The 26314-nt window shown below is 38.8% G+C and overlaps 1 protein-coding gene across 1 annotated transcript in view; it reads left to right on the top strand.

Moving 5' to 3' along the window:
• The window catches only part of radil (Ras association and DIL domains), a gene marked incomplete at its 5' end in the record, with an annotated part of 74156 nt that overhangs the window by 11454 nt on the left and 36388 nt on the right, over positions 1–26314 (top strand). The window contains 8 exon segments of the mRNA XM_052021314.1: positions 3283–3534; positions 3537–3610; positions 7867–7894; positions 7897–8010; positions 8013–8259; positions 8345–8552; positions 9672–9709; positions 12587–12744. Coding sequence (XP_051877274.1) covers positions 3283–3534; positions 3537–3610; positions 7867–7894; positions 7897–8010; positions 8013–8259; positions 8345–8552; positions 9672–9709; positions 12587–12744 — 1119 coding nt within the window.

Genomic DNA, 26314 nt, shown 5'->3' with positions numbered 1-26314 from the left:
CCCAACCAGTCACTTTTAGTCGCAGCTTAATACCTGTCAACTTAATGCGATTAGGAGGTTAATTTTAATGGGTGTGTTAGAATATTTAAACTGTATCTTGTTATATCAGTTGTGAAGGTGGAGAGTTTATGACTATAGGCATTGTTGGTTATAAAATTTGCTGTTTCCCCCAGCGATGGATAAATTAAGATGAGACAAAGTAATGACATCACCCACCCTGACAGCCTCCAACACACCTGTACCCACAGCAAACATTGCAGGTGTCAAATCAGCCTTTTGAAGAGTGAACCCACGGAAAGTGGCCGGATGGAGTCCCTAGCCATGTCCTTGCATCCTGCGCGGATCAACTAGTGGGAGCATTTGCAGACATTTTTAACCTCTTCCTACTCCAATCGGAGGTTCCCACTTGCTTTAAGAAGATCAGTATCAACCTGGTGCCAAAGAAACATAAGGTAACGTGCCTTAATGACTATCGCCCAGTGGCTCTGACATCCACCATCATGAAGTGCTTCAAGAGCCTGGTCATGGCACACATCACCTCCAGTCTCCCAGACAACATTGGCCAACTGCAATTCCCCTACCGTCAAAATAGGTCCACTGGCCCTACACTCACCTCTGGATCATCTGGATAACAAAGACACCTATGTCACACTCCTATTTATTGAATACAGCTCCACCTTCAGTACCATAATTCCAAACAAATTCATCTCCAAACTTAGACTTAGGACTCAGCATCTCCCTTTGCAACTGGATCCTTGACTTCCTGACCAACAGACCATGATCAGTAAATCAGTAAGGGTCGGCAGTAATACCTCTGCTATGATCATCCTCAACACTGGTGCCCTGCAGCCCCCTACTTTACTCCCTAAACACTCATGACAAGGATGAGTGTGAGTCTGTGTGACCAGATTCTGCTCTAACTCCATCTATATTTACGCAGATGATATCACTGTAGTGGGCCAGATCTCATGAATGAGATGGAGTACAGGAAGGAGATGGAGAGCCTAGTGGCATAGTGTCAGGACAACAACCTTTCCCTCAATGTCAGCAAAACAAAAGAGCTGGTCATTGACCTGGGGGGGTGGGGGGGCAGAGCACATGCCTCTGTATGTATCAATGGTGCTGAGGTGGAGATGGTTGAGAGTTTCAAGTTCCAAGGTGTAAATGTCACCAATAGCTTGTCCTGCTCCAACCACATAGACACTATACACAAGAAAGCACACCAACACCTCTACTTCCTCAGAAGGCTAAGGTAATCCAGCATGTCCCCATTGACTTTCATCAATTTTTATAAATGCACCATTGAAAGCATCCTATCCGGATGGGTCATAGCTTGGCATGGCAATTGTTCTACCCAAGACCACAAGAAATTGCAGAGAGTTGTGGACACAGCTCAGTCCATCATGAAAACTAGCCTCTTCTCCATGAACTCTGTCTACACCTCTCGCTGCCTCGGAAAAGCAGCCAGCATAATCAGAGACCCCTCCCACTCCGGTCATTCTCTCTTCTGGCCCCCTTCCATCAGGCAGAAGGTACAAAAGCCTGAAAACACTCAAGGACAGCTTCCATCCCGATGTTATAAGACTCTTGAATAGACCTCGTACTGTACGTTAAAAATGAACTCTTGACCTCACAATCTACCTCAATGGCCTTTGCATCCTATTGTCTACCTGCACTGCATTTTCCCTGTAACTGTAACACTATATTCTACATTCTGCTATTGCTTTTCCCTTGTACTACTTCAATGTACTTATGTTTTGAAATGATCTGTATGGATAGCTTGCAAAACTAAGTTTTTCACTGTATCTTGGTACATGTAAAATAATATTCCAATTCCAAATAATTATTTAAGATTATTTCCGTACTTTTCTTAGAAGATGCTTGTAGAATGACAGATTACGTTCACTGTTTACCCTCAAGGAAGGAGATATTGATTAATTTTAACCTAATTTGTCTATAAGGAAACTAATGGAATTAAGTGCAACATTGGTTTTACATTATAATCCAATTGTATTTTCAGTTGAGATCACCACGAGTTTTCCAGATGGCATATTAGATTTAACTTGCTCCAGTATGAAGGTCAAGCACTAAGAAAAAGTATAAATTTATTTAAAATATAAAATTCTTGTTTAAAAACAAATCCAGTCGCTGTATATTCTAAGTACTTGACTAGTGTCTTGTAGCATTGTGAGAAGATATTAATGTATTCATATAAGTGCCACAACATATCTCTCATATAGGTGATTTCCTAAAGTGGATTGTTTGGTTAAAACAAATGTGGTTAGTGATTCAAAGACAATGTAATCACTACTTAAACTGGGGAAAAAAAGATCAGTGATAACTACAATAATTCACCTTTTGATTACTATATACTCCAACATTACCTCTTGTCCTCTTCTACTTCTTACCTCCTAGTAGGAAGACGTTACCATAATGCTTGAGAGCATGTAGTTTTTGTCATGGTTGCTAGAGTTCAAGATAAATTATGTGTTATTGTGTAATAAAAACAGAATGCCTAATAACAGATTTGAGAATAACAAAATAATTATTCAATACAAAAATATTTTTCATGTAATGCTTCCATGCAGTTTCTTTTAAACATTCTTAAAATAAACTAATAAACGAATTTCCATTGTTCTCAGATATTTTCAATGAGCATTGATACTATGCAGGTAAGAAGGTTCCTAGATCAAACTGGACAACAGTAGTTGGTGGGGTGAGGGGTGGTGGATTAGCATTCACAATGCCCCTATCAATGAATGTTTGCTGATGAGGACAGTATCAGGCTTGGTCATAGTATGAGAATCAGCTGTCATTCGAAGCCTTACATTTTTACTAACCTCTGTGGAAGGTATAATACCTACTGACATAATCTTTAGCAGAAAATTTAATGTATTAGTATTCTTTATTTTGTGGAAAAATAAATACTACTATACATCAAGTCCTTGTTATCCACAAGGGATAGGGACACAGATTCCCTGTGGTAACAAAAAAACACAGATCCCTCTAAGGCCACCAGCAATGACCCTAAGACTGCAATAACATACAGCGGTCAACTCTTCCATAAATATAACAACATCGCTGTAGGTTTCAGCTTGTCAAAACAAGCGCATTGTCTACCAATACTTTCCGTAATTCACAGCCGACTTCATTAGTATATGGATCCATGGATAATAAGTCAGCAGATAATGAGGACTTAGTGTAATTATTAGAAATGCAGAATTTGCTCAAATGGAATGTACATTATTAAAAGGGAATTTGTATTTTATAAACCTTTTCCAGATATAAACGCTCAAGCACGGAAACTGCAGAGAAACCGAGCAAAAGGCAAAGACTTAACCATGTCTGACTACAGACGTAAATTACCACCTCTCCGACGTAGTATCAGTGAGACAAGTCTTGCTGCCACTGGAAACCAAGAGGAGGAGCAGCAGAGACTTTATTCAACATTGCCTGGGCAGTCTGGAAAGAAGAACAGTCAATGCAAAAGTGGGAATCTTTGCAGCAGAACCAATAAAGAGAAGCAAGAACAAGCATTCGTGATGGTTACTCATACACCAGTTACCAGGCCCCTCATCTTCTGCTTCTTCAAGGGTATAACCAACAGAGTGTAAGAGCAAAAAGAAAACTTCTATGCAATGTTACTTCAGAATATTTTAAAATTTGACTGAGAAAAGTAGCTTTATAAGTTAGAGCAAAAAACTGTAGGTGCTGGAAATCCAAAACAAAAACTGAGAATGTTGGAAGTGCTCAGCAGGTCAGGCAGCATCATTGGGGGATAAAAACAGAGTCAATATTTTGGTCAAGGATGCTTTATCAGAACGGGAAAAGTGACTGTGTTTTAAGTTGTGGAAAGAGGGAGGTGGAGAGAACTAGGGGAATGTCTATTGACAGGTGCAGACCAAGTGTCAAGATATCAGTTACTTTAAAAATTAGCAGTTGGAAGTGAAGATATGGAGACATGACACATTGAAGTAGAGGTATAGCCACATGTGTTGGGGAGAAAACACAAATTGGGTGACTGTTGCAGAACACATCTGTTCAATCTTCGAGGGTGCCACTGAGCTTCCAGTCACATGTCACTTCAAGTCTCCATTACACACCCACCCTGAACTCTCCGTATTGTCTCCTATATTGTTTCAATGATGCCCAGTGTAAACTTGAGGAAAAGCATCTCATCATCTGACTAGGCACAATCCAACACTTGGGATTTAATACTGAGTTTAACTATTTCAGGTAAATACCCGTTTTTCACAGATATGTTACAAGAGCCTATTTTTAAAAGTAATTGTTTAATGACATCTTTGGTCTGCAGCCTATCAGACAAATTACTTTTGTTCTCCGCATCCACCCCCCCCCCCCCCCCCTCCAATTCTGCAACTTAAAAGACGCTTGTTTTCTCACTTTTCCAGTTCCAATGAAGGATCCTTGGCCAGAAACATCATTCTGCTTCGCTCTCCATTGATGACACATTTTAGCACTGTTCCTTTTTTTTGCATTTCCTGTTCTTTCTTTCTATGAACAATCACTTCATAGTTTTATGTATTAAATTTCATCTGCTGCTTGCCTGTCCATTCTGCCAGCGTATTTGTGTCCTCTTGTAGTATTAATATCAACTTCAATGTTTAACACATTCACAAATCTTCAGCCTGTATCAGGAAAAGAGCAACCGGTGCATAGGAACAGCATCATTTGCAGGTTAACCTCAGCTGCATTGTGTTCCTGACTTGGGAATATTTAGTTAGTCCTTCATTGTCACTAGGTCTAAATCCTGGAACCTCCTACCCACACGTGGTGTTAAGGCGCAAAAGGAGGCCATTCAGGTAATTAAGTCTGTGTTGGCTCCTAGTAGAGCAGTCCTATCAGTCCCATTCCCCACATCAGTACTTATTATTTTCTTGTGCTTATGAAGCTTCCTTTAGAAAGCCCTAGTTAACTGTTTGCACCACCCAAACAGATAGTGTGTTCCAGATTGTAACTACTCTCGGAGTACCTTTATCAGAAAGACTGCAGCATTCCAAGAAAATATTTCACCATTTGCTTTTAAAGGACTTTTAGGGATGGGTAGCAATCCTTGGCATTGACAGAGTTGCTCATGTTTCATAACCCTATAGTGGGATAAGGAGTAGTAATGCATTACTGAATAGCCAATATTTCATATGAAGTGTAATTCCATATCACTTTCTAATTCATTCTACTTGTATTGAGGTTGTTGTGGGCAATGGTACAATGATTCATTCCCTCCAAGGCCAAATTAAATGCTCTGTTAAGTGGCCAGAAGAAGTGATTGCCTGCCAAAACTCCCATTTTTCTGCTTGGTCATGAAAAGGTAAGCTGTGTGTTTGCTTAATTGACATGCTTGCAGCAAATGTTGGGAGCTGCTAAAAATAGAAGCTGCAGGAGTTAAGGGAATTTTTTTCTCTGTGTGTTAATTTTGTGGATCGATGAGTGAATGAATTTTGTAGTTGGAAATAAGGCTTGAAATATTATCTGGGAATGAACACTTGAATGTAAATTGTACTCTGGAAATTAAGGTTGTTGCTTACTGAACTTGAGAATTAAATACCTTCATAATTATTTCACTTTACTGAGCTAATATATTGTAAAATCATTTTTCTAATACAGAACATTTCCAAATTCAGATTCCATAGAGTAGTGCTGGATACATTTCCCAGTGTCTACAAGTGGACTGGTGGTGTGTAATGTATTTTTCTAAGAGGCATTTAACACAACAAGTACTAATCCTGGCACAATCTATAGACAGAGAAACAAAGGACTGCAGATACTGGAATCCAGATGAAAAACACTGATGCTGGAGGAACTCAGCAGGCCAGGCAGGACCCGTGGAGGAAAGCAGCCTCCCCCGCACCTGCCTATCACTATCTCTTACCTGCATCTACCTATCACCACCTTGTGCCCACCCTGCCCTCCCCTCTTTTGTCCATTTATCATTGCTCTGCTTTTCCCTCCTATATATTGGGCTTCCCCTTCTCCTATCTTCAGTCCTGAAGAAGGGTCCTGACTTGAAACATTGACTGCCTGCTTTTCTCCACGGATGCTGCCTGGCCTGCTGAGTTCCTCCAGCATCATAGTGTTTTACAATCTATAGACAATCAGGTACCGCAAGTAAAGGTCTGTACTTTTAAAATTTGTTAATACCTTACAAAAATTGATAATACCTAACTCAACTTTTAATGTATTTCTATGGATTGCAAGGATTTAATAGTATTAACACAATGTGCAAATACACTGAGACAGTTTTACATACCCACATATTAAGAGTGATTGATTTGCAACACACAACTAGCAATATTACTGTCATGAATCCAGCTCACAGCCCAAAAGCACTGATAGCCTTTGAGATTCTGTTAGGTCTGCTTTCGTCCCTTCCATAATGGAGAGAGGATGAAAAAGAAATGATTAAGAGAATAATGATTAGCATCTATGTGGTATTTTTTGTGCTTCTTTCAGAATATCCGAAATGCTTTACAGCCAACTAAGTACTTCTGAAGTGTGGTCACTGTTATAAGAAATGTGGCAGCCAATTTCCACACAGCAATCTCCACAAGGAGCAGTATGATTAATGATCAGATAATCTGATTGAGGCATGACTAATGGGGAATAAGTAATGGCCAGGGCACTATAGAAAACTGTCTTGCTTTGGTTCATAAAGTCATACTGCATGGAAATAGACCCTTCAGCCTAAAGAGTTCACGTCAACCATCAGTAACCATTTACATTAATCCTATGCATCCTCCCATATTCCCATCAACTCCCCTAAGATCCTACCACTCATTCACACACTAGAGACAACTTGCAGTGATCAATTAACCTAACAACTCGTACATTTTTGGGATGTGGGAGTAAACCAGATCACTCAGAGGAAGCTCACGTGGTCATAGTGAGAACATGCAAACTCCACATGGACTGCACCAGAGGTCAGGATTGAACCAGCTGTCACTGGAATTGTGAGGTAGCAACTCTACTGGCTGCACCACTCTACTGCCCATGCTTTCTTTGAAGTAGTGCCATGGGATCTTTTATATTCACCTGATAGAACACAGAGGGCAACACATGCAAAATGTTGGAGGAACTCAGTAGGTCAGGCAGCATCTATGGAGGAAAATAAACGGTCAACATTTCAGGTTGAGACCCTTCATCAGTCCCGATGAAGGGTCTTGACCCGAAACATTGACTGTTTATTTCCCTCCACAGATCTGCCAGACCTGCTGAGTTCCTCCAGCATTTTGTATGTATTGCTCCAGATTCCAGCATCTGCAGAATCTCTTGTGTTTCCTGAGAGCACAGAGGGCCTTGTTTTGATGTCCCATCAGACAGACATATAAGACATAACCTCGGTACTGCACTAGAGTGTGCTCTGGTTTCAGGAGTGGGTTGAACATTTTGACTCAAGGCGAGAGAGTTATCTGAATCACAGAAGACACTAGTAAGCAATAAGATATTCAACATAAATGCAATCACAAAGAATCAGCAAGATTATATTGTTAAAAATCTTCACATTTTATCCAAGATTTTGATGCACCAACTACTTTTCAATTTCAAAAATCTGGCTTAAAGGGAAAATTAAGTGTAGAATTATAGTTACAGGCATAGTGATTACAATCACAATGTACTTAAATTCATTTACTTGATAAAACATTCGATAAAAGGGAGGCTTCGCTCATCAGCTGGATCCTTGTCCTTGATAAAATGATTGGATAGTTGGAAGAGTTTTCTGTCCCTTGGGGTCATTAAAAATATTTTACAGCAAATCAATTGGTAGTCTTGTCTGTAACGCTAGAACTCATCTTTTAAACTGTTCAGTGCGAATGTGAAACGTGTGACCTCTGGATTTTGTTTTTACAGGATTGTTTGGTGTATCCTCTAGAGTGTGAAAGCAAATAATAGGACAAGAAACAGCTTCAATAAAGCCCAACATCTGCTTATCATCGCCTGACATCCTTTCACTCCATTGCAAAATCAAAAGGATTAAACGGTCAAAAACCAAAGTTGCCATGTTGAAGAACAGATCATAGTGGAGTCATTCCCAAATGCCTTCACAGTAGTGAACTGCATACCAGTAGAAGGGCCAGCAGAACTGAGGCATGGTGATCTGATTGGATTTGGACAACATTATATTTTTCTCTTCAAAGATCCTTTAGCCGCTAGAAAGCTGCCAGATCAAACTTTTTCCATGCTGAGACATTTGCACTGCTTCTCCAGCCATAAGAGTAGCCAGAAAATTACCATTTGCAAAATGTGTGGCTCCATTATTAAGAACTACTCGGCAAACATGCAAAAAATGCCATCTCATCTGCAAACAGAAGCATTACTGTTCAAAAAGGAAGCTACAACTGGAATATGAAAAGGCCTTTGAAGATGTGCTGATTGATAAAATCTTGACTCTTATTGAACCTGGTGGAGATGATCATAAACTAACTCCAGCTTGCCTGCTTTGTCTGTGTGTTCAGCACTCAGCCACTACCTTCCAGTCAGGTGATTTTATGAGGCTCCTTCTGAAGATTGTGAATAGAATGCAAGCGATAGTATGGGTCAGTACTGAGTTAACTATTGTTTGAGTTATAATATTTTTGCTTTAACAAAATACCTTATTGGATTAAATATTTCAATCACAACTAGAATTTATATCCTTAGAGTTTGGAATCTATTCACCTATAGAGATATTAGGATGAATGACCTAAAGTTGATCACAGAGAGAGACTTCAAGAGCATCTTAAAAAAAGGAGAGTGGTGAGATTCCAAGAACTTGGGAATCTTTTAGATCTTCACACAGTGAATTGTTTGGAATTTAGTTATTATCTCTCATGAAGCACAAACATAGACAAGAGAACTGATGAAGGGTCTCAGACCAGAAATATTAAGGCTGCTTCTCTTTTCACAATTGTTGCCTGACTTGCTGAGTGTTTTCAGCAGTCTTTATATTAGGTTTTTTGCACAAAGAGAGTTGGAGGGAAGAGGTCACATTTATTAAACCATGCTTAATACACTTTAGCATGGTTTGTATTACATTTCTCTATTTTTAAGCTGTCCTCATGCCAATCCACCAACAGTTAAAGACTTATATGGCTCACTACTGTTCTCTTGGTATTTTATAAGCAATTCACAATGAATTAATTTATTTTACTGTGCAGTCACCACATATGGGGAAATGTGGCAGTCAGTTTCCCTACAGCAGGGTCTCACAGACAGCAAATGTGATGCCACGAACAAATAAGCTTTTATTTTGTTATTTCTGAGGGTGAATGACTGTCAGGGTACTGGGCAATCACCCTGCTCCTTTTCAAACAAAGTTAAGGGATCTTTTACATTTGGCTGGCACAGTGATGCAGCAGGTAGTGCTGCTGGCTCATGGCTTGAAAGGGGAAATGTAGCCTATGTTTAAGAAACTTAGTAGTTTCAACAATATGTCACTCCTCTATTACGGTACAATAATGTCACACCATCTTTTTATAGTGGGGGTTAGCTATGTACCAATGGTTCTACTTGCTGTTTATAGATGCTTAATGTGGAAGCTATTCTTTCTACAGTTATAGGTGTAGCAATTATAAGTAGGAAAGCAAAATAACTAAAATGATAAATGACTAAGTACTTAATCTGTGACATATTCAGATCAGCTTTTTCTTATTTAATTGAAATACATTTTTACACAGGGGAAGACCAAAGAATTGGCTGAAAAACATTCTGAACAGTAAGTTCTTTGAAATACTCGTTCACAGAATGATTCTTTATTTTAACACTGAGTCTTTGTACACAAGTTTTGTGAAGTTGTATTTTCTTATTTTAACTTTATTTTTAGTATTTGTAAAAATATTAAATTATGTAAATTCTATATAACTCAACATTTGGGTTTATAAAATTAAATGGATGAAATCTGACACTCATCCTGCCATCACTAGCCCATTATTGTTCTGATTCTTACCAATGCCAGGTATACAATCTCTCATCTCTTATCCAATGCTGAAAAATTACTCTGGTTTAAGACAATAATTATATAATTTCTCATTTTAAGTTGTAGCAAAAACTATTGGCTAGGGCACTTTTTGATCTGAGTGGGATTGAACTTTCAGATACAGTTCCATTTTTAATTATCTGATGCTGAAATCTTGGGTCATTAAGCAACCCAAAGTAATTATATAAATTTCTAAAAATATTCAGGTTTAATTTTCAGTGGAATAGGATTTTCAATATTTAATCCTAATGTCTATTTATCATTCAAGTTAATGTATTAAAGGTGCATATTTACTACAATTTTAATGTTGGTTTGAGTTGAGGCCTGCTGTGCTCTGCTGTCTCAAATCTTACATTATCAACTTCACTGGTTTAAGTGTAGAGAAAACACATGTTTACATTTTCTAACTCTTTGATTTTGAAAAGTAATCAATGAATTGGCATTGACATTGTAAATAGGTTCTAAATTTTAGATTCTGGAAGAGAAACTCTGCAGTTAATTTCAAAATACCTGCTGCTGATTATGTAGTTAGAAGAAGTTTTATTGCAATTATTGAGTCCAACCAAATTTAGTTTATTCCACTTCTGATGAAGTCCTTTTATAGTTCATTAGCTGTTAAGTTTGCTAATTATTAATTCTTCATTCAACTTATTTTCTTCTATTGGTTGCTTGGCCCTGGCCATAATTTAGCCATCCTCACAATACTTTGCCAGATGTCTCTATATTCCGATTCTATTACACATACAGGCAACTACTTACCTCAATTGTGCATATCCATGTTAACTGAGGTCTGCACTGGGTCAGCTCCTATTTTGCAACAAGTTATTGATGAAAGTGCGCAGGGCACTGGTGCAATCATCCCAGATATCTGTTTGGGAAATGTGTCCAAAGAACCAGTGGGTTCTGACTCTGACTACTATGTATGCTTCCTGTTGCACAATAAATTGATGGACACTTGTGTTGATGGAATGCTTATCACGGAGAATGTGGAGTATTCATTGGAGACACCATTGGTTGAAAGTATTCACTTTCTTGCTGAGAAACGCAATAGTTGACCACACCTCTGAACTATAAAAGCAGTATGGGGAGATAACACATATTGTAGACATGGATCATTGTTGCTGTTGTAAACTTGAGCACAGCATGTATCTGTCACTTATACATAATTTGTTAATCATCTTCTAATTTCTGCCTCACTGTGGCCAGTTAGCTGCAGGTAGATGAATCATTTTAAATCTTTGATATCGTCTGCTATTTCAGACAGTTCATTTGTCTGTTTATCAATGCCTTATATTTTGGTTTGAGCCCCATTTATTTCCAGACCAAATGGAATGCATAATCTCTAATGCAAGAGGTAACACTTGCAGCATCTTGGCCCGCAAGGCATCATTGTTCCCTAGCTAAGATGGGCAAAAGCTTCCAGCAGACCTTTGTGGGCAATGCATCACAGGATTCACTGAGGCAAGGAACAAGTTTCAAGAAAGGAGGTTCAGCTCAACTCAGCATTCTTCATGCTGAACCATTCAAAACACTCCCCATCTTTCCAAACAAATGATTGTGTCCATCATCAGATTCGCAATCTTTTGTGGTAATTCAGTGTTTGTGCAGTTAAAGAGACCATGTCTGTAAAAATCAAAGACAGTCTCGGGATCCAAGAGGTTATCAAAACTCTTGCCTAGTTTGCATAAGATGGATCAGTGTGGTGATATTTTCCAAAGTGAAAAGTCTAGGTGTGAAACTGTTCTATTCACATTATGCATTTCTTATAGTTCATCTCTACAGAACTGAGGTGAATTAGCTAGCTGGCAAGAAAGTAATGTGATGCTGTGGCAGTTCTTGCGCTTGGGTCTGTAGAATGGCAAAATGATGTGCCTCACAGCTTTGGGGACTCAGATTCAATCCTGACCTTGGGTAGTGACTGTGTGGAATTTGCAGGTTCTCTCTGTGACAATGTAGGTTTCCATTAAGTATTCCTGTTTCTGCCCACATTCCAAAAACATGTTGGTAGGTTAACTGACTGTTGTAAAATTACACCTTAGTGTGGTTAAGTAGCAAAATGAATTAAAGGTGAGTTGATGGATAGGTGAGAGAGAATGAGTTCTAGGCCCACAGGGAAAATAAGAAGGGTGAGAATGAGACAGATGGGATTGCCCTGTTGAGAGTGATTTAGCTAGAGTCTTTAATCTTGTTAGCTGCTTCATTAGTTCATAGATTTCTGAGGGAGTACCTGCGTGTGATAACAAGAGGCTTATTATTGATTAGATGACATTTAATTAGGGCATACCTGACTGCCAGATCCAGAGCAATAGTTACTCCAGCAAAACAGGGAAGATCATTTTGAGCCCCGAACACAGAATGGTATAATTTCCCACTGTAGATTCAACATCACCAAATCACAGTAGGTCCTGGAAGTACTTAATGTTGATTCCTGCCTCTCCAATTCTCTTGAAAGAATGTGCATAATTGTCCACTATTGTGATGAAGAGACATTACATATTTGATCTCCAACATTACTTTCAAGATTTCACTGTCATCTGGTTTGCCTTTTATATGTTAGCAACAAAATTACTTATTAATGAATTTTGCCCTGCTGTTTCTCTTCCTACCTAACTCCAGGCAGGATCCAGTATCACAACCTCTGATCAGTATTACAGACCTGGTTCCAGACCTGCAACATATTTTCTTCTGGATGTCCAACTCCATTGAGCTGCTTTACTTCATCCAGCAGAGGGTTCCAAAATACATTCAGGGCATTGAGGATCTGAAAGCACAAGGTACTTTTCTGCAAATAGCAGACACTCTTGTTAGTGGTTTGGAGAGGATTATGAAAACTAAGTATGGACTCTTGTCTAAGTTTTAAAATACATTGTGCAATTCAAATAGGTGAGGTTAGCAATATCCAGGGTCTGTTATGCTGTTAATTGGTTGATAATTTGTAAGAGTGAATGCTGGAGCAGAAGAAAGATTGCAATATGTTACATAAAAATATGTTAATAAATGGTGAACTGTGTCTTGTGAGAATTAATTGCATGAGATTTTCATTGGCATATTATAAAGTGCATTGTTTTATCAAAGGTTGGGATGAACATTTTTGAGCTGTGAGCAAACAGCATCGATCTTAATGCATAGGTAACATAAAACAGACAAACAAAAGGTAAAAGCAGAAGGCAAGAGCCAGCAAATTTATTTCTATTTCCCACTGGCTTTGCATGTGTTTCCTAAACTTAAGAAGTAGGTTTTCCTATATTTTTGGGCATAGGTAATTACTGGGCAGGACACATTGACTGAAATCTGATGAAGTGTTTCCTGCACTTGGAAACAGTGACTTGTTGCATGACTGTTCAATACCTATGATAGAACCTTCCTTGAAAGGTTTAGGAACATAAGAATAATAAGAGACAGGAAAAGACCTTCTGATTCACCCAGTCTCTCTATATGATTTTTTTATTGGTATAATCTCCTAAGAAATTAGTTTAATTGCAAGTTTAATGTAGAAAAATATCCCAAGGTGCGGTCAGAGGAAGAAGATGCTGAACCAAAAAAGAAGACATTAAGAAAGGTGGCCAAAAGCTTTGTCAAAGAAGAGAATCAAGCATGGTGCAAGACAGACAAGAAGTAACTACCAATTTTTCTTGAAAGCTCTCCCACATGTGATTCAGCAAAGCCTACTATCCACAGGTAATACAGGCTAGCATTGTATAATCTTAGCAAGACACTTCTAGCTAAGACATTAGCTTATGAGGTCAGTACAAAGGAACATGCGGCACATTATTGATGTGATGAAATTATTTGTGACAGGTTTTAAACAAAGCCCTTTTAAATATCTCAGATTAGCAAGAGTTTGCCATGTGCACATTTCTGCTACTGATTATCGCAATGTTAAACAACATTGAAGAGCAGCAAACAAACACAATCTCAAATCAACCACTAAGCTTAAAGTTTTAGTATTAATTTTCCCAGGTTATTGTTGAGTGCTATTTGAGAGAAGTTTGCCAAGACTTCTGTTCAATTGCAATAAATAACAATGTTTATAATGAGGAACTGTGAGCAATTTGAGAAAAATAGTCGGGCATTTTTAGGGTGGCACAGTGACACAGCTAGTAGAGCTGCTGCCTCACCTCCAACAAACCACGTTAATTCTGACCTCTGGTGCTGTCTGTGTGGAGTGTGTATGTTCTTCCAGTAACTACATGGGTTTCCTCTGGGTACTCCTCTTTTTTCCCATATCCCAAAGATGTGCAGGTTGTTAGGTTAATTGTCCACTGTAAATTGCCTCGTGTGTAGATGAGTGGTAGGTTCTGGGGAGAGTGATAGGAATGTAGGGAGAATAAAAGGAGATAAGTGCAGGATGAATGTAAGTGGGTATTTGATGGGCCAAAGGTCTTGTTTCCATAGTATATAACTCTATGGCATTTACTTTAGATGGTGGAAACAGATTCAGTAATATCTTCCAAAAATGAATGGAATAAATGCTTGTAAAGAGAAAATTTACAGAGTAACAGGGAATAAACAGGGGTCTGGGACAAATTAAATGGCTGGTTTGCAGAACTACCATGGGCACAATGGGCCAAATGGCCTCCTGTTCTGTATGAAACTATGATTCTAATCTATTCATAGACAGAAAGCATTTCAGTAGATAGTTGTAACCAGTTATTGTAAATAGCCTAATTAATGGATTTAAAAATACAGCTATATCTTTGTTTTCAGAAGTTTTACTTAGCAGTCTACCTTCATGGTAGACTGGTCCAGAAGATCAAGTCACATAGGATCCATGGGGAGTTGGTAAATTGGATACAAAATTGGCTTGGTCATAGAGGAGTGTTTCTCTGACTGGATGTCTGTGACTGGTGGTGTTCTGCAAGCATCAGTGCTGGGACATTTGCTGTTTATAATCTATATTAATGCTTTGGACGAAAATGTAGGTGGTCTGATCAGCAAGTATGCAGATGATATGAAAATTGATGGAGTTGTAGATAGTGAGGAAGGTTGTCAATGGATACAGCAGAATATAGATTGGTTGGAGATTTGGGCAGAGAAATGGCAGATAGGGTTTCATCCAGACAAGCATGAGGTGATTTTGGGAGGTCAGATACAAAAGGAAAGCATACAGTAGTGGCAGGACCCTTCAGAGCATTGATATACTGAGGGATCTTGGATGCAAGTCCATAGCTCTGTGAAAGTGGCAACACAAGTTGGATAGGATGATAAAGAAAGTGTACGGCATGCTTGCCTCCATCTGTTGGAACACTGAGTTGGGACATTGAGTATAAAAGTGTAGAAGTTATGTTACAGCTGTATACAACTTTGGCTGGGCTGCATTCAAAATATTATGTGCAGTTCTGGTTGCCACATTATTGGAAGGATGTGGAGGCTTTGGAGAGGGTGCAGAAGAGGTTCACCAGGATGTCGCCAGGATTGGAAAGTATTAGCTAAAAAGAGAGATGGGACAAATTTGAATTGTTTCTCTGGAGCATTGGAAGCTGAGGGATGACCTGATAGAAGTATATAAAATTATGAGAAGCATAGATGGGGTAGGTATTCAGTGTCTTTTTCCTAGGGTGGGAATGTAAAATACGAGAGGGCATGGGTTTAAGGTGAGGAAAGTTTAAAGAGGATGTGCAAGGCAGATTTTTTTTACAACAGAGGGTGGTAGGTGCCTGAACACTAAGGGAGAGACAGGACCTGGCAGCTTAATGTTCTGGGGTACAAGTACTTTAGGCGGGAGAGAGGTGGAGAAAAGAGAGGAGTTGCATTTTTGATTAAGGGGAATGTCGTAGCAGTAGTCAGAGATGAGATTACCGAAGGATCATTTAGTGAGGCTTTATAGGTGGAGCTGAGAAACAAGAAGGGGATGATTACATTGTTGGGATTGTACTAGAGGCCCCCAAAGGGAGTTAGAAGAACAAATATGCAGGGAGATTGTGTAGAGTTATAAGAACAATAGGGTTGTCATAGTAGGGGATTTTAGTTTCTGCATATAGACTGGGACTGCTATACTGCTAAAGGCTTAGATGGGGTGGAATTTAAGTGCGTTCAGGAAACTATCCTTGGGCAACTAGGGAGAGGGCAAAGCTCGACTGAATGGGGTGGGGGAGGGGGGCAAGTGACTGAGGTGATAGTGGGGGAGCACTTTGTGACCAGTGACCATAGTTCTATTAGTTTTAAAATAATTATGGAAAGGGACAGGACTGGTCCACAGGTTCAGGTTCTAAATTGGGGCAAGGTGAATTTTGAGAGTATGAGACAGGAGTTTGCAAAGGTTGATTGGAGTAGGTTGCAGGTAAAGGGACCACAAGCAAGTGGGAGGCTTTTATAGGTGAGATAGTGAGAGCTCAAGGTCTGCACGTTCCTGTTGGAGTGAAGGGCAAGGCTGGAAGGAGTAGGGAACCCTGAATGATGAGGGATATTGAGGCCCTGACCAGGAAAAAGAAGGAGGCATGGGTTAGGTACAGGCATCTGGGATCAAATGAATCCCTGGAGGAGTATGAAGGATGCAGGAGTGTATTCAAGAAGGAATTCAGGAGGGCAAAAAGGGAGCATGAGATAACTTGGCAGAGAAGATTAAGAAAAATCCAAAGAAATTTTATTAGTAGGGGAAAAAGAGTAACTAGAGAGAGAATAGGGCCCCTCAAGGACCAAAGGGGACACCTTTGTGTGGAACCACAGGAGATGGGTAAGGTCCGTAATGAATAGTTCTCCTCTGTTTTTGCTGTGGAGAAAGACATGAAGACTTCAGAACTAGGAAAAATAAATGGGGGGGGGGGGGGTCTTGGCGATAGTCTGCATAACAGTAGAGGGGGTGCTGGATGGCTTAAAAGGTACGAAGGTAGACAAATCTCCACGGCCTGACCAGGTATGTCCAAGAATACTGTAGGAGGCTAGTGAAGAAACTGTGGGAGGCCTGGCTGAGATATTTGCATCATCACTAGCCATGGGTGAGGTGCTGGTAGACTGGAGGGTAGTGAATGTTGTGCCTTTATTTAAGAAGGGTGGCAAAGAAAAACCTGGGAACTATAGGCCAGTAAGTCTAACATCTGTGGTGGGTAAGTTACTGGAGAGGATTCTGAGGTGTAAGATATACATGCATCTGGAAATATAGGGGTTGATTAGGGGTTGTCAGCATGGCTTCGTGCATGGAAGATGATGCCTTACGAACTTGGTCACCTCATCAAAAAAACTCAAGAAAGTTGATGAGGGCAGGGCAGTAGACTTGGTTTATATGGACTTCAGTAAGGCCTTTGATAAGGTTCCACATGGTAGGCGGCTTTGGACGGTTAGATCGCATGGAATCCAGGGAGAGCTGACTAATTGGATACACAATTGGCCTGATGGTAGAAAGCAGACAGTGATGGTGGAAGGTTGTTTCTCAGACTGGAGGCCCATGACTAGTGGTGTGCCTCAGGCGGTCAGTGCTGGGCCCATTGTTGTATGTCATCTATGTCAAGAATTTGGATAAGAATGGACAAGGCATGGTTAGTAAGTTTGCAAATGACACTAAAATAGGTGGTATTGTGGACAGTGAAGAAGGTTATCAAAAATTATAAGGGGATCTTGATCAGCTGAGTAAGTGGGCCGAGGATTGGCAAATGGAGTTTAATTCAGATAAGTGCGAGATGTTGCATTTTGGCAAGTCAAATCCAGGTAAGACCTTCATAGTGAATAGCAGGGCCCTGGGGAGTGTTGTAGAACAGAGGGAACTTGGAGTACACGTACATGGTTCCCTGAAAGTGGAGTCACAGATAGACCAGGATGGTGAAGAAGGTTTCTGGTATGCTGGCCTTCATAAGTCAGGATATTAAGTATAAAAGTTTGGAGGTCACTGTACGGTTGTACACTGGTGAGGCCGCACTTGGAGTATTGTGTTCAGTTTCGGTTGCCCTGCTATAGGAAAGATGTTATTAAACTGGAAAAAATGCAGTAAAGATTTGTAAGGATGCCGCCAAGTCTTGAGGGACTGAGTTATAGGGAGAAGTTGGACAGGCTATGACTTTATTCCTTAGAGCACAGAAGACCGAGAGGTGATCTTACAGAGATGTATAAAATCATGAGGGGCATAGATAAGGTGAATGCACTCAGTCTTTTTTCCAGAGTTGGGGAATCAAGAACTGAGGTGAGAGGGAAAATATTTAAGTGGAACTTGAGGGGCAACTTTTTAACACAAAGGATGGTATCTATGTGGAATCAGCTGCTAGAGGAAGTGGTTGAGGCAGGTATGATAACTTTTAAAAGACAGTTGGACAGGTACATGGATTGGAAAGGGTTAGAAGGTTATGGGCCAAAAGCTGGCAAATGGGACTAGCTTGCAAGGGGCATCTTGGCATGGACCAGTTGGGCCGTAGGGCCTGTTTCCATGTTGTATAACTCTATGATTCTAACACGCTTCTAGGGGAGGTGGTAAAAACAGATATGATAGCAATGTTTCAGAGACATTTAGAAAGACACACAAACAGACACAGGATAGGGGGATTAGTTAGGTTAGCATCGTGTTTGACAGAGACTGAGTAGGCCGAAGGGGTTCTTCCTGTGTTGTACTGTTCTATGTTCAAGGAAGTAAATAGTTGATGTAAACATTTTAGAAATTCCTGTAAGAAACCAGTGGCCATTTTGAACAAACTGGTGTTTGTATGGGAGTTTTCTGTTTTAAGTGCAGATATAAGAACTTATTGTATAATATCTTGATACAAGGTTTGTGACAAAAAGGTGTCCATAAAAAGTCAAGGGGTATGTGGAAGAAAGGTACACAAGTAAATATTTTTGAACATATGGAACTGCTTACCATTGGTAACACCCTACTCATTGAGTTTTGTTTTCTTTTAGCTACTTAAGAATGAAAGTATAGTGAAATCCACTAGAGTTGTTGATATCTGAAATTTGATTGTTCTGAAGGATAACAACAGTATCAGTAACTGTTTCTATTAATGTTTACTGATGGGTACTGTAGATTGTTTTGTCTAGCCTAAAGTATTTTTTTTCCCTTTAGAACAGCTTAGTGGTATTTACATTTGCCTGTTGGATATATAATTATTACAGTCCAGCACGAGTAGTACAAGTAGATTCTGTGACTAAGAGAAATGAGATCTCTCCGATACCATCAATTCATACTTGGAAGCAGCTCAGCAACTTTCCCCTTTATACTGCACATTGAATAAAAGATTGTGGCATTGAAGATATCATATAAAAGGTGTACATAAGAATTTAATCCATAACTTTAAAAGGAAAAATTGCTATATAAAAACTGATCATCAAGACTAAACCAACAAAGGATGTGGCAAAAAGTTTTGATATCCATTCTTTAGAAATGCCGGGATTCTTGAATTTATCATAGATATAATTAACTTGTCAGTAAATGAACATGTTTTTTTTTCAAATTTAGACTCAGTTAAAATGTCAGTGAAGTGGGACAAACTGGAGGAAGTAGAGGTCTAGATTTGGTGCAATTATTACTACAAATGAATACTAACAAATAATAGTGTTATATTGTATACCTAAATTATCTTCCGCTTACCTGAGATGTCTTGCTCAGTAACAGAAACACACTGTTGACATTTATGCTTCCCATATCATCCACTCATAAAGAGAGATTTACTGCATGAGTGGTATTTATGGGCAGTTTTGTGAATGGAACTAGATTGTGAATCAGGTACTTCAACACTTAAGAACCAAACTGAGAAAGAAGCAAGAATATATAGGCTTATGCTAATGAAATGAAAGATGGGACAGGCTTCAAGTAAGCTGACTTTTAATGGATTCTGCTTTAACTGTATTTCAGTTCTTAACTTTCAAACATCTGATGTTGTTTAGTATGTCAAAAATCTGTGAACCCACCTACATTTGTTTAACAAAAAGCATTGTTAAAATACTGGAATGATCTCAATATTTTGTTAGCCATGAACTGCAAATCTGTACCCATTCAAGCAGGATCTCATTTAAATAATCAATAGAAGATACTTACTTTCTTCACATAAATGTTATGTAGATTATCAACTTAATCCCTGTTTTATATTCTATTGATAGATGCACATTTGACATCAGGTACTCTGCTTTACCTGAAGTTTTATCTGAAGAGGGTAACTGGCTTGGTTTCCCAACTGAAGTTTCTAGCCTGCTATTTCTAGAAACAGTTCATTTGCCAAGATGAGCTGCAACAAAAACACCATATTAACCATTGAAAGAAAAACCATGGAAACATTTTTTTCCTCTGAGATCATTTTACTGAAAAAACGTATTTGTTGCTCACAAAGTTCAGAGAACATTCTTGTAAACAATCCTTGTATCCAAATTTCTACAAAAATACCTACAATGAGATATGTTCCATTTAGAATAGAACTGAAGAAAAGTGAAGAGATTCATAAGGGATTCACAGGAATTACAAGGTTGGTCCTGATACAGAAAGTCCTTTTAACCCTTTTGATCTTCCAGAACATCAAAGTTAAAGTCAAAAGTCAAAGTCAAGTTTATTGTCATATGCACAAGTACATGTGTGCACAGGTGCAATGAAAACCTTATTTGCAGCAGCATCACAGGCACATAGCATCACAAGAAAAACATAAACATAAATCATACAAAATTTTTACAAGAAAGAACACAACTAGAACAAGAAAATATCCATCAATTCTACATTCTTAGTTGAATAAGATCAAATTATTTTTTAAATGAAAGAAACCAGTTTCCAGACTTGTATTTCCCTCCTGGCAATACTGTTAATCACTGTGCCTAATATTTGCATAAGGTATACTGGCCTAGAATTTGATAAGGGCTTGCAAGAGCAGTTGCTACACCACCCACCATCAGTTAGATGTGATTAGTAAGTTTGCAGATGACACCAACATTGGTGGTATAGTGGACAGTGATGAAGGTTGTGTAAGGTTACCAGAGGATATTGATCAACTGGGAAAGTGGGCAAAGGAATGGCAGATGGAATTTAGCTCAGACATGCGAAATGATGCATTTTGGAAAGTTAAACTAGGCCAGGACATACACAATCAATGGCTAGACCCTGGGGAGTGTTGTAGAACCGAAAGACCTTGGGGTAAATGTATTCAGTTCCCTGAAAGTGGCAGCACAGGTGTACAATATGGTGTAGAAAGTGTATGGCATGCTTGCCTTCATCGGATGGGGCATTGAGTAGAATGATGTTACATTTGTACAAAATGTTTGTTAGACTGCACTTGGAGTATTATGTGCAGTTCTGGTCGCCCCACTATAGGAAGGATGTGATTAAGCCAGAGAAGGTGCAGAAAAAATTCACAAGGACGTTGCCTGAATTGGAGGGCTTGAGTTATAAGGAGAGATTGGATAGGCTGGGACTGTTTTCCGTGGAGCAAGGGAGGCTAAGGAGTGACCTTACAGAGATTTATAAAATTATGAAGGACACAGATAGGGTAGATAGTCACAGTCTATCTACCCCTATCAGTCACCAGGGGATTCTATAACTAAAGGGCATAGGTTTAAAATGAGAAGGGAAAGATTTAAAGGGGATCTGAGGGACAAGCTTTTCACACAGAGGATGGTGGGTACATGGAATGAGTTGGCAGAGGAGGTGGTAGAGGCAGGCACAATTACAACATTTCAAAAATGTTTGGACAGGTACATGGATAGGAAAGCTTTAGAGACTAATGGGATTAGCTTACGTAGGCATCTTGCCCAGCATGGACAAGTTGGACCAAAGCACATGTTTCTGTGCTGTAATAAACTATGAATCTATGGAACTTCACTGGAAAATTTCATTCTTATTTTGGAGGCATAAAATAAATCAGGTATGGATGGATTCATCATTTGGGGGGTGGCAATCATGAGCTGGAGTTTGCAATTGTTAGTCAAGGATAGGAGTGTACATTGATGGATGCTACTCCATGTGTCCAGAGAATTTTGTAAGTTAGAACGTCAGGCAGACACAGGACCCAGAACAAAAACCATGGCTAACATGATCCCCATGAATGTAGTACTCCCCCATTCCTTTCAGAATCAAAAAGAAAGTCTTACACTGCTATTGTACTTTCATGACCTTGCGTCAATGAAGTACTTTTGAAATGTAGTTGCTATTGTAATATTGGAAGCACAGCTACCAATTTGCACACACCAATCCCCAAGCAAAGAGCACTGTGACAACAGTCAGATAATCTGGTTTTGTAATGTTAATTGAGGGATAAATATTGGCTGCAATACCGGGGATAAATCACGCTCTACTTCAAAATAGTATAATGTGTTTTTTTGTCCTCTTGTGAGGACAGACAGACCATCTCAATTCAATGCCTCATGTGAAAGATAGCACCTCTAACCATACAGAACTCAATCCTACACTGGAGTATTAACCTAGATTTTTTTCTTCATCTCTAGAGTAGGATTTAAACCACAACCATCTGACTTAGAGTTTAAAAAACGCTACCAACTGAGCCTCAGCTCTGTGGATTGTGATCTAAATTTCTGAAGTGAGATTTAAATCTGAAATCTTTTAGCCTGGGAACAAATGTGCTATCAATTGAACCAAGCTGAATAAATTCACCTTGGAACAATAGAATTCAACTGTTCGGTATTTGTGGCTGGAGTGCAACATTTGTTATCCATATTAATTGTAATTCTTTATCTTTTTCCTTTTTCCCATATCTCTGGGCAACTGGAATATTATCTTACCATTTAACACATTGAGTGTTTCTTCATATGTTGCATACTAGGGTGCAGACATATTATCCACAGTTGTTTTTGAAGTATTTTCAACTTCTATGCTTTCATTCCTCTTAAAGATTAAATTTGATCAAATTGAAATAAAAAGGCTTCTTTTATGTGATAAGAACATAAGGTACGGAAGCAGGAGCTTCAGTCCCTCATGCTTACTCTGCCACTTAGTAAGATCATAGCTGATCTTTTACCTCAAAGCCTTTTACTTCTATTGAACTCTGTCTTATCAGTATATCTGTATGTACCATCTTCAATAAAATTGTTTTTTCCACTAGCTTGGTAAGAGTCCCAAACTGCATAATTCTAAAGCACCCCCCCCCTTACAGAAGATGTGAGCAAGCATGCATGAAAAACGTCACAAATAGAAGTGATTTGTGAAAATGGGAATGGAAGAGAAGTTTGTAGAAATTATAGAGCAAATAACCAGAATGTTAGTAAGTTGTAGTAACTATGGGATGTTGTAGAAACCCCTCTAATTTATCACTGCTTTATAAGCCACTCCTATCTTTTTACTTCTCAATGCATGGTGTAGACATTTCTGTTTTTCCGGTCACATTGCAAAAAGAGACTCAAATCTATACATGTTTGATCAGCTGTAAGTCTGCCAGGAGAATTTAATAGTAAATTACAAGGGAATGCACTGGAAGATCTATAAAACATAGATGAATAAGAGCTGGTGGTGACATCAAAGTATGAGGAACATATGGGGTCAAGCTCTGTTTCACTTTATTTTTGCAGTGTAGTCACTGTCACGTTGTAGGCAAACATGGCAACTAATGAATGTACAATAAGATCCCACAAACAAAAGCTAAATGAATCTGCATCCTTATCCACCTTTGTTCCTCCCATTTGTGTTCCCTTTCCCAAACCACCCCTCCAGCCCCCATCACTCACTTTCATTCCCCTTGATCCACATACTATCTACACACTTCACCCACCAGATCCCCTGCTCCACCTGGTTCCATCTGCCCTTCATCTCTCCTTTAATGGTTCCCACTATCACCTTCCTTACTCATAAAATTCCTAGCTTATCAGCCACCTGCCTCTATCTCCACCTTCACCCTCCCCTTCCCTCATCTGGCTCCATCTGCCTTTTTTTCCCCCCTTGTCTGCTTCCACCTATTACCTACCTGCCTCTGTCTCCCTCTCTCCTCTTTATACTGGCTATCTTCCCTCTCCATTCTCAGTCCTGATGCACACAGATACTGCTTGACCCACTGAGTTCCTCCAGCAGTTTTTTTTTGCTCCAGATTCCAGCATCTGCAGTCTCTTGTGTTTCCTCAAACTGGGCAGCATCCTCCACTCATTAAAACTGTGATTACAAAATTGGATCAGATTAAAATAGCAGGCATACAATATTATGAGACATATGCATCTGACTTGCCACTTCTTTTCGTTGCTTGAATTCTGAAGGTCATATAGTATGATTAGGTTAGAATTGAATTATAGGCTGTTACACAACTGGCGAGCTTCAGTACTGAATTAAATGGAAAATCTTCAGTTTGTGGGATAAGTATCCTAATGCATTGATTGCTTCAGTTTATCACCTTTAAACTCATTTTATGCTCTGATTAATAGTTCTTTTGAAACTCTTCATCATTGGCTGTAATGCAATTTAGAGAATCGCTTCAGGAATTGTAGGCAATATATGATTTTACCAAAGTAGCCATTGAACTACAAACTGTACCAAAGGAATTTCATGAATATTACATAATTGCACTGAATCCAGCAAATGTAATTATTAATCAAAGAAATCAGGACAAAAGATAGGCGGGAGTTATCATGTGGGATCAGTTTAACAAATCTGTTTAAGGAAAGAAACATTTCTAGCCCTGTAGGTACATAATGCTTATATCATTTCTACAAATGTCACATAATGCTTCACTTAACTACTTTTGAAGTCCATTCACTTGTAAGCTATTAGTTCTTAATTTCAGTTTTATTGTTTCATCACTAACATTGAAAGGAGTGTGAATAACATATAGGATGGACTTATGGCTGGATTCACATAAGAAAAATTTGGATGCAGTTTTTGTTGGATTGTTAAGCCCTTTTATCCATGAAACACATTTTTACACCACCGAACAATGAAATTTTAAGTTGAAAGTATTCTGAATAACGGATTTCATATTGGATTTAAATAAAGCTAACAGATTATTAAAATTAGTAGCTTTTGAAAATGAGGATTTTTTTGACATTAGTTGGACCTGATTTATAGCCATTAAGATAGTTTTTCCACATTATATACTCAAATGAAAACAATCAGAAATATACTGATATTTTCAGTTAAGGCTTCATGAAAGCAAGAAAAATAGGCAGAGAGGAAGAGATTTTTCCCATTTTCTATTAGGCAAAGAGGAATATTTGTGAACATTCTGATAATTGTGTCTTTTACAGATAAAGTCTTGTATACTTACATAGACGTTTTACAGCCTAACAGTACTTTTCACAAGTTGGAGCTAGAGGTTAAGGAAGATAATATTACACATTCAAGATGTTAAGTTGGTGCATTTTTATTTGCTTGTTCAGATATAACTCATATTTTCAGTTCCTGCTGGTATGTGTTCAATACTTATTGAGAAGTTATCAGCATTATTAGTTATGCCCTTGGTTGACAATATTCAGACAGCAACTTTGCTAATCTTTGCAATTGCTTTGGGCACATATTGATGGGCTTCAAATTCATACTTCAGAGCAGCACTTTAGCAATAGTGTACACTTTCACTTGAAAAAAGTCATTGATAAACATCCTAACAGAGAATATTTACCTTCCAATAAAATAATAGCTTCATTTTTCTTAATTGAAAATATTATCCAAGTTCTAAGAATGTAGGGCTTTAAAACTTGTCTCTTCATTGGTGAATCATTAATTAAGGAGAAATCAAGTAGTCAAAATAAAAACAGAAAATGCTAGAAATATTCAGCAGGTCAGGCGACAGAGTAAATGTTTCATGTCAAGGATGAAGGGTTTTTCTTCATTCTCAAATGTTCAAATATTGGCAGATGAAATTTAAAACAACAAAGTGCAAAGAGGTCCATTTGATCACTCTGGGCAGCACAGTGGTACGGGTACTGCAGTTATCTCACAGTTCCAGCATTAGAAAATAGAGGTACAAATACTGTTCAGGCACCTTGATATGAGCATCCTAACTTGGGATGTTGTGATACAGACCATGTTTCTTACGCAGGTCCGAGATAGGTGTGTGGGTGATGGGGGGAAGAGAAGATGACAGGAGAGTAAGTGGTGAGCACAAACCATGAATAAGTCACAGAAGTGCTGTTAATCAATAACATATGATAGTACTCTTGCTTCTGACTTGTGGAAGTGGTGGACTCATGACCCAACTAAAAGTTGAGAACAAAAATCTACATTTGGAGCTGCTGCTTTTCATCAAGTTGAGGCCCATTGGTGGATATAAATGTTTTGAAGAACAATGTGTCCAGCTAACACTTAACCCCCAAACCAACATTACTAAAACCAAAGCAGTATCATATCATGTAGGAACTTATGGTACATAATTTATTTGCCACATCTTCCTACCTTATATAAGTGACTAAAATCAAATGTGCTGCATAGGCTATAAAATGCTTTAGGGCATCCTGAGGTCATGAAATGTGCTGTAGAAAAGTAAGTTATTTACTGGGTTTACATTCTGGTACAGTAGAAGA

Source organism: Pristis pectinata, chromosome 8, assembly GCF_009764475.1.
Source record: "Pristis pectinata isolate sPriPec2 chromosome 8, sPriPec2.1.pri, whole genome shotgun sequence".
Taxonomy (NCBI): Eukaryota; Metazoa; Chordata; class Chondrichthyes; order Rhinopristiformes; family Pristidae; genus Pristis; species Pristis pectinata.
Note: the sequence above shows the minus strand (reverse complement) of the source record. Positions and strands in the feature narration are given on the sequence as shown.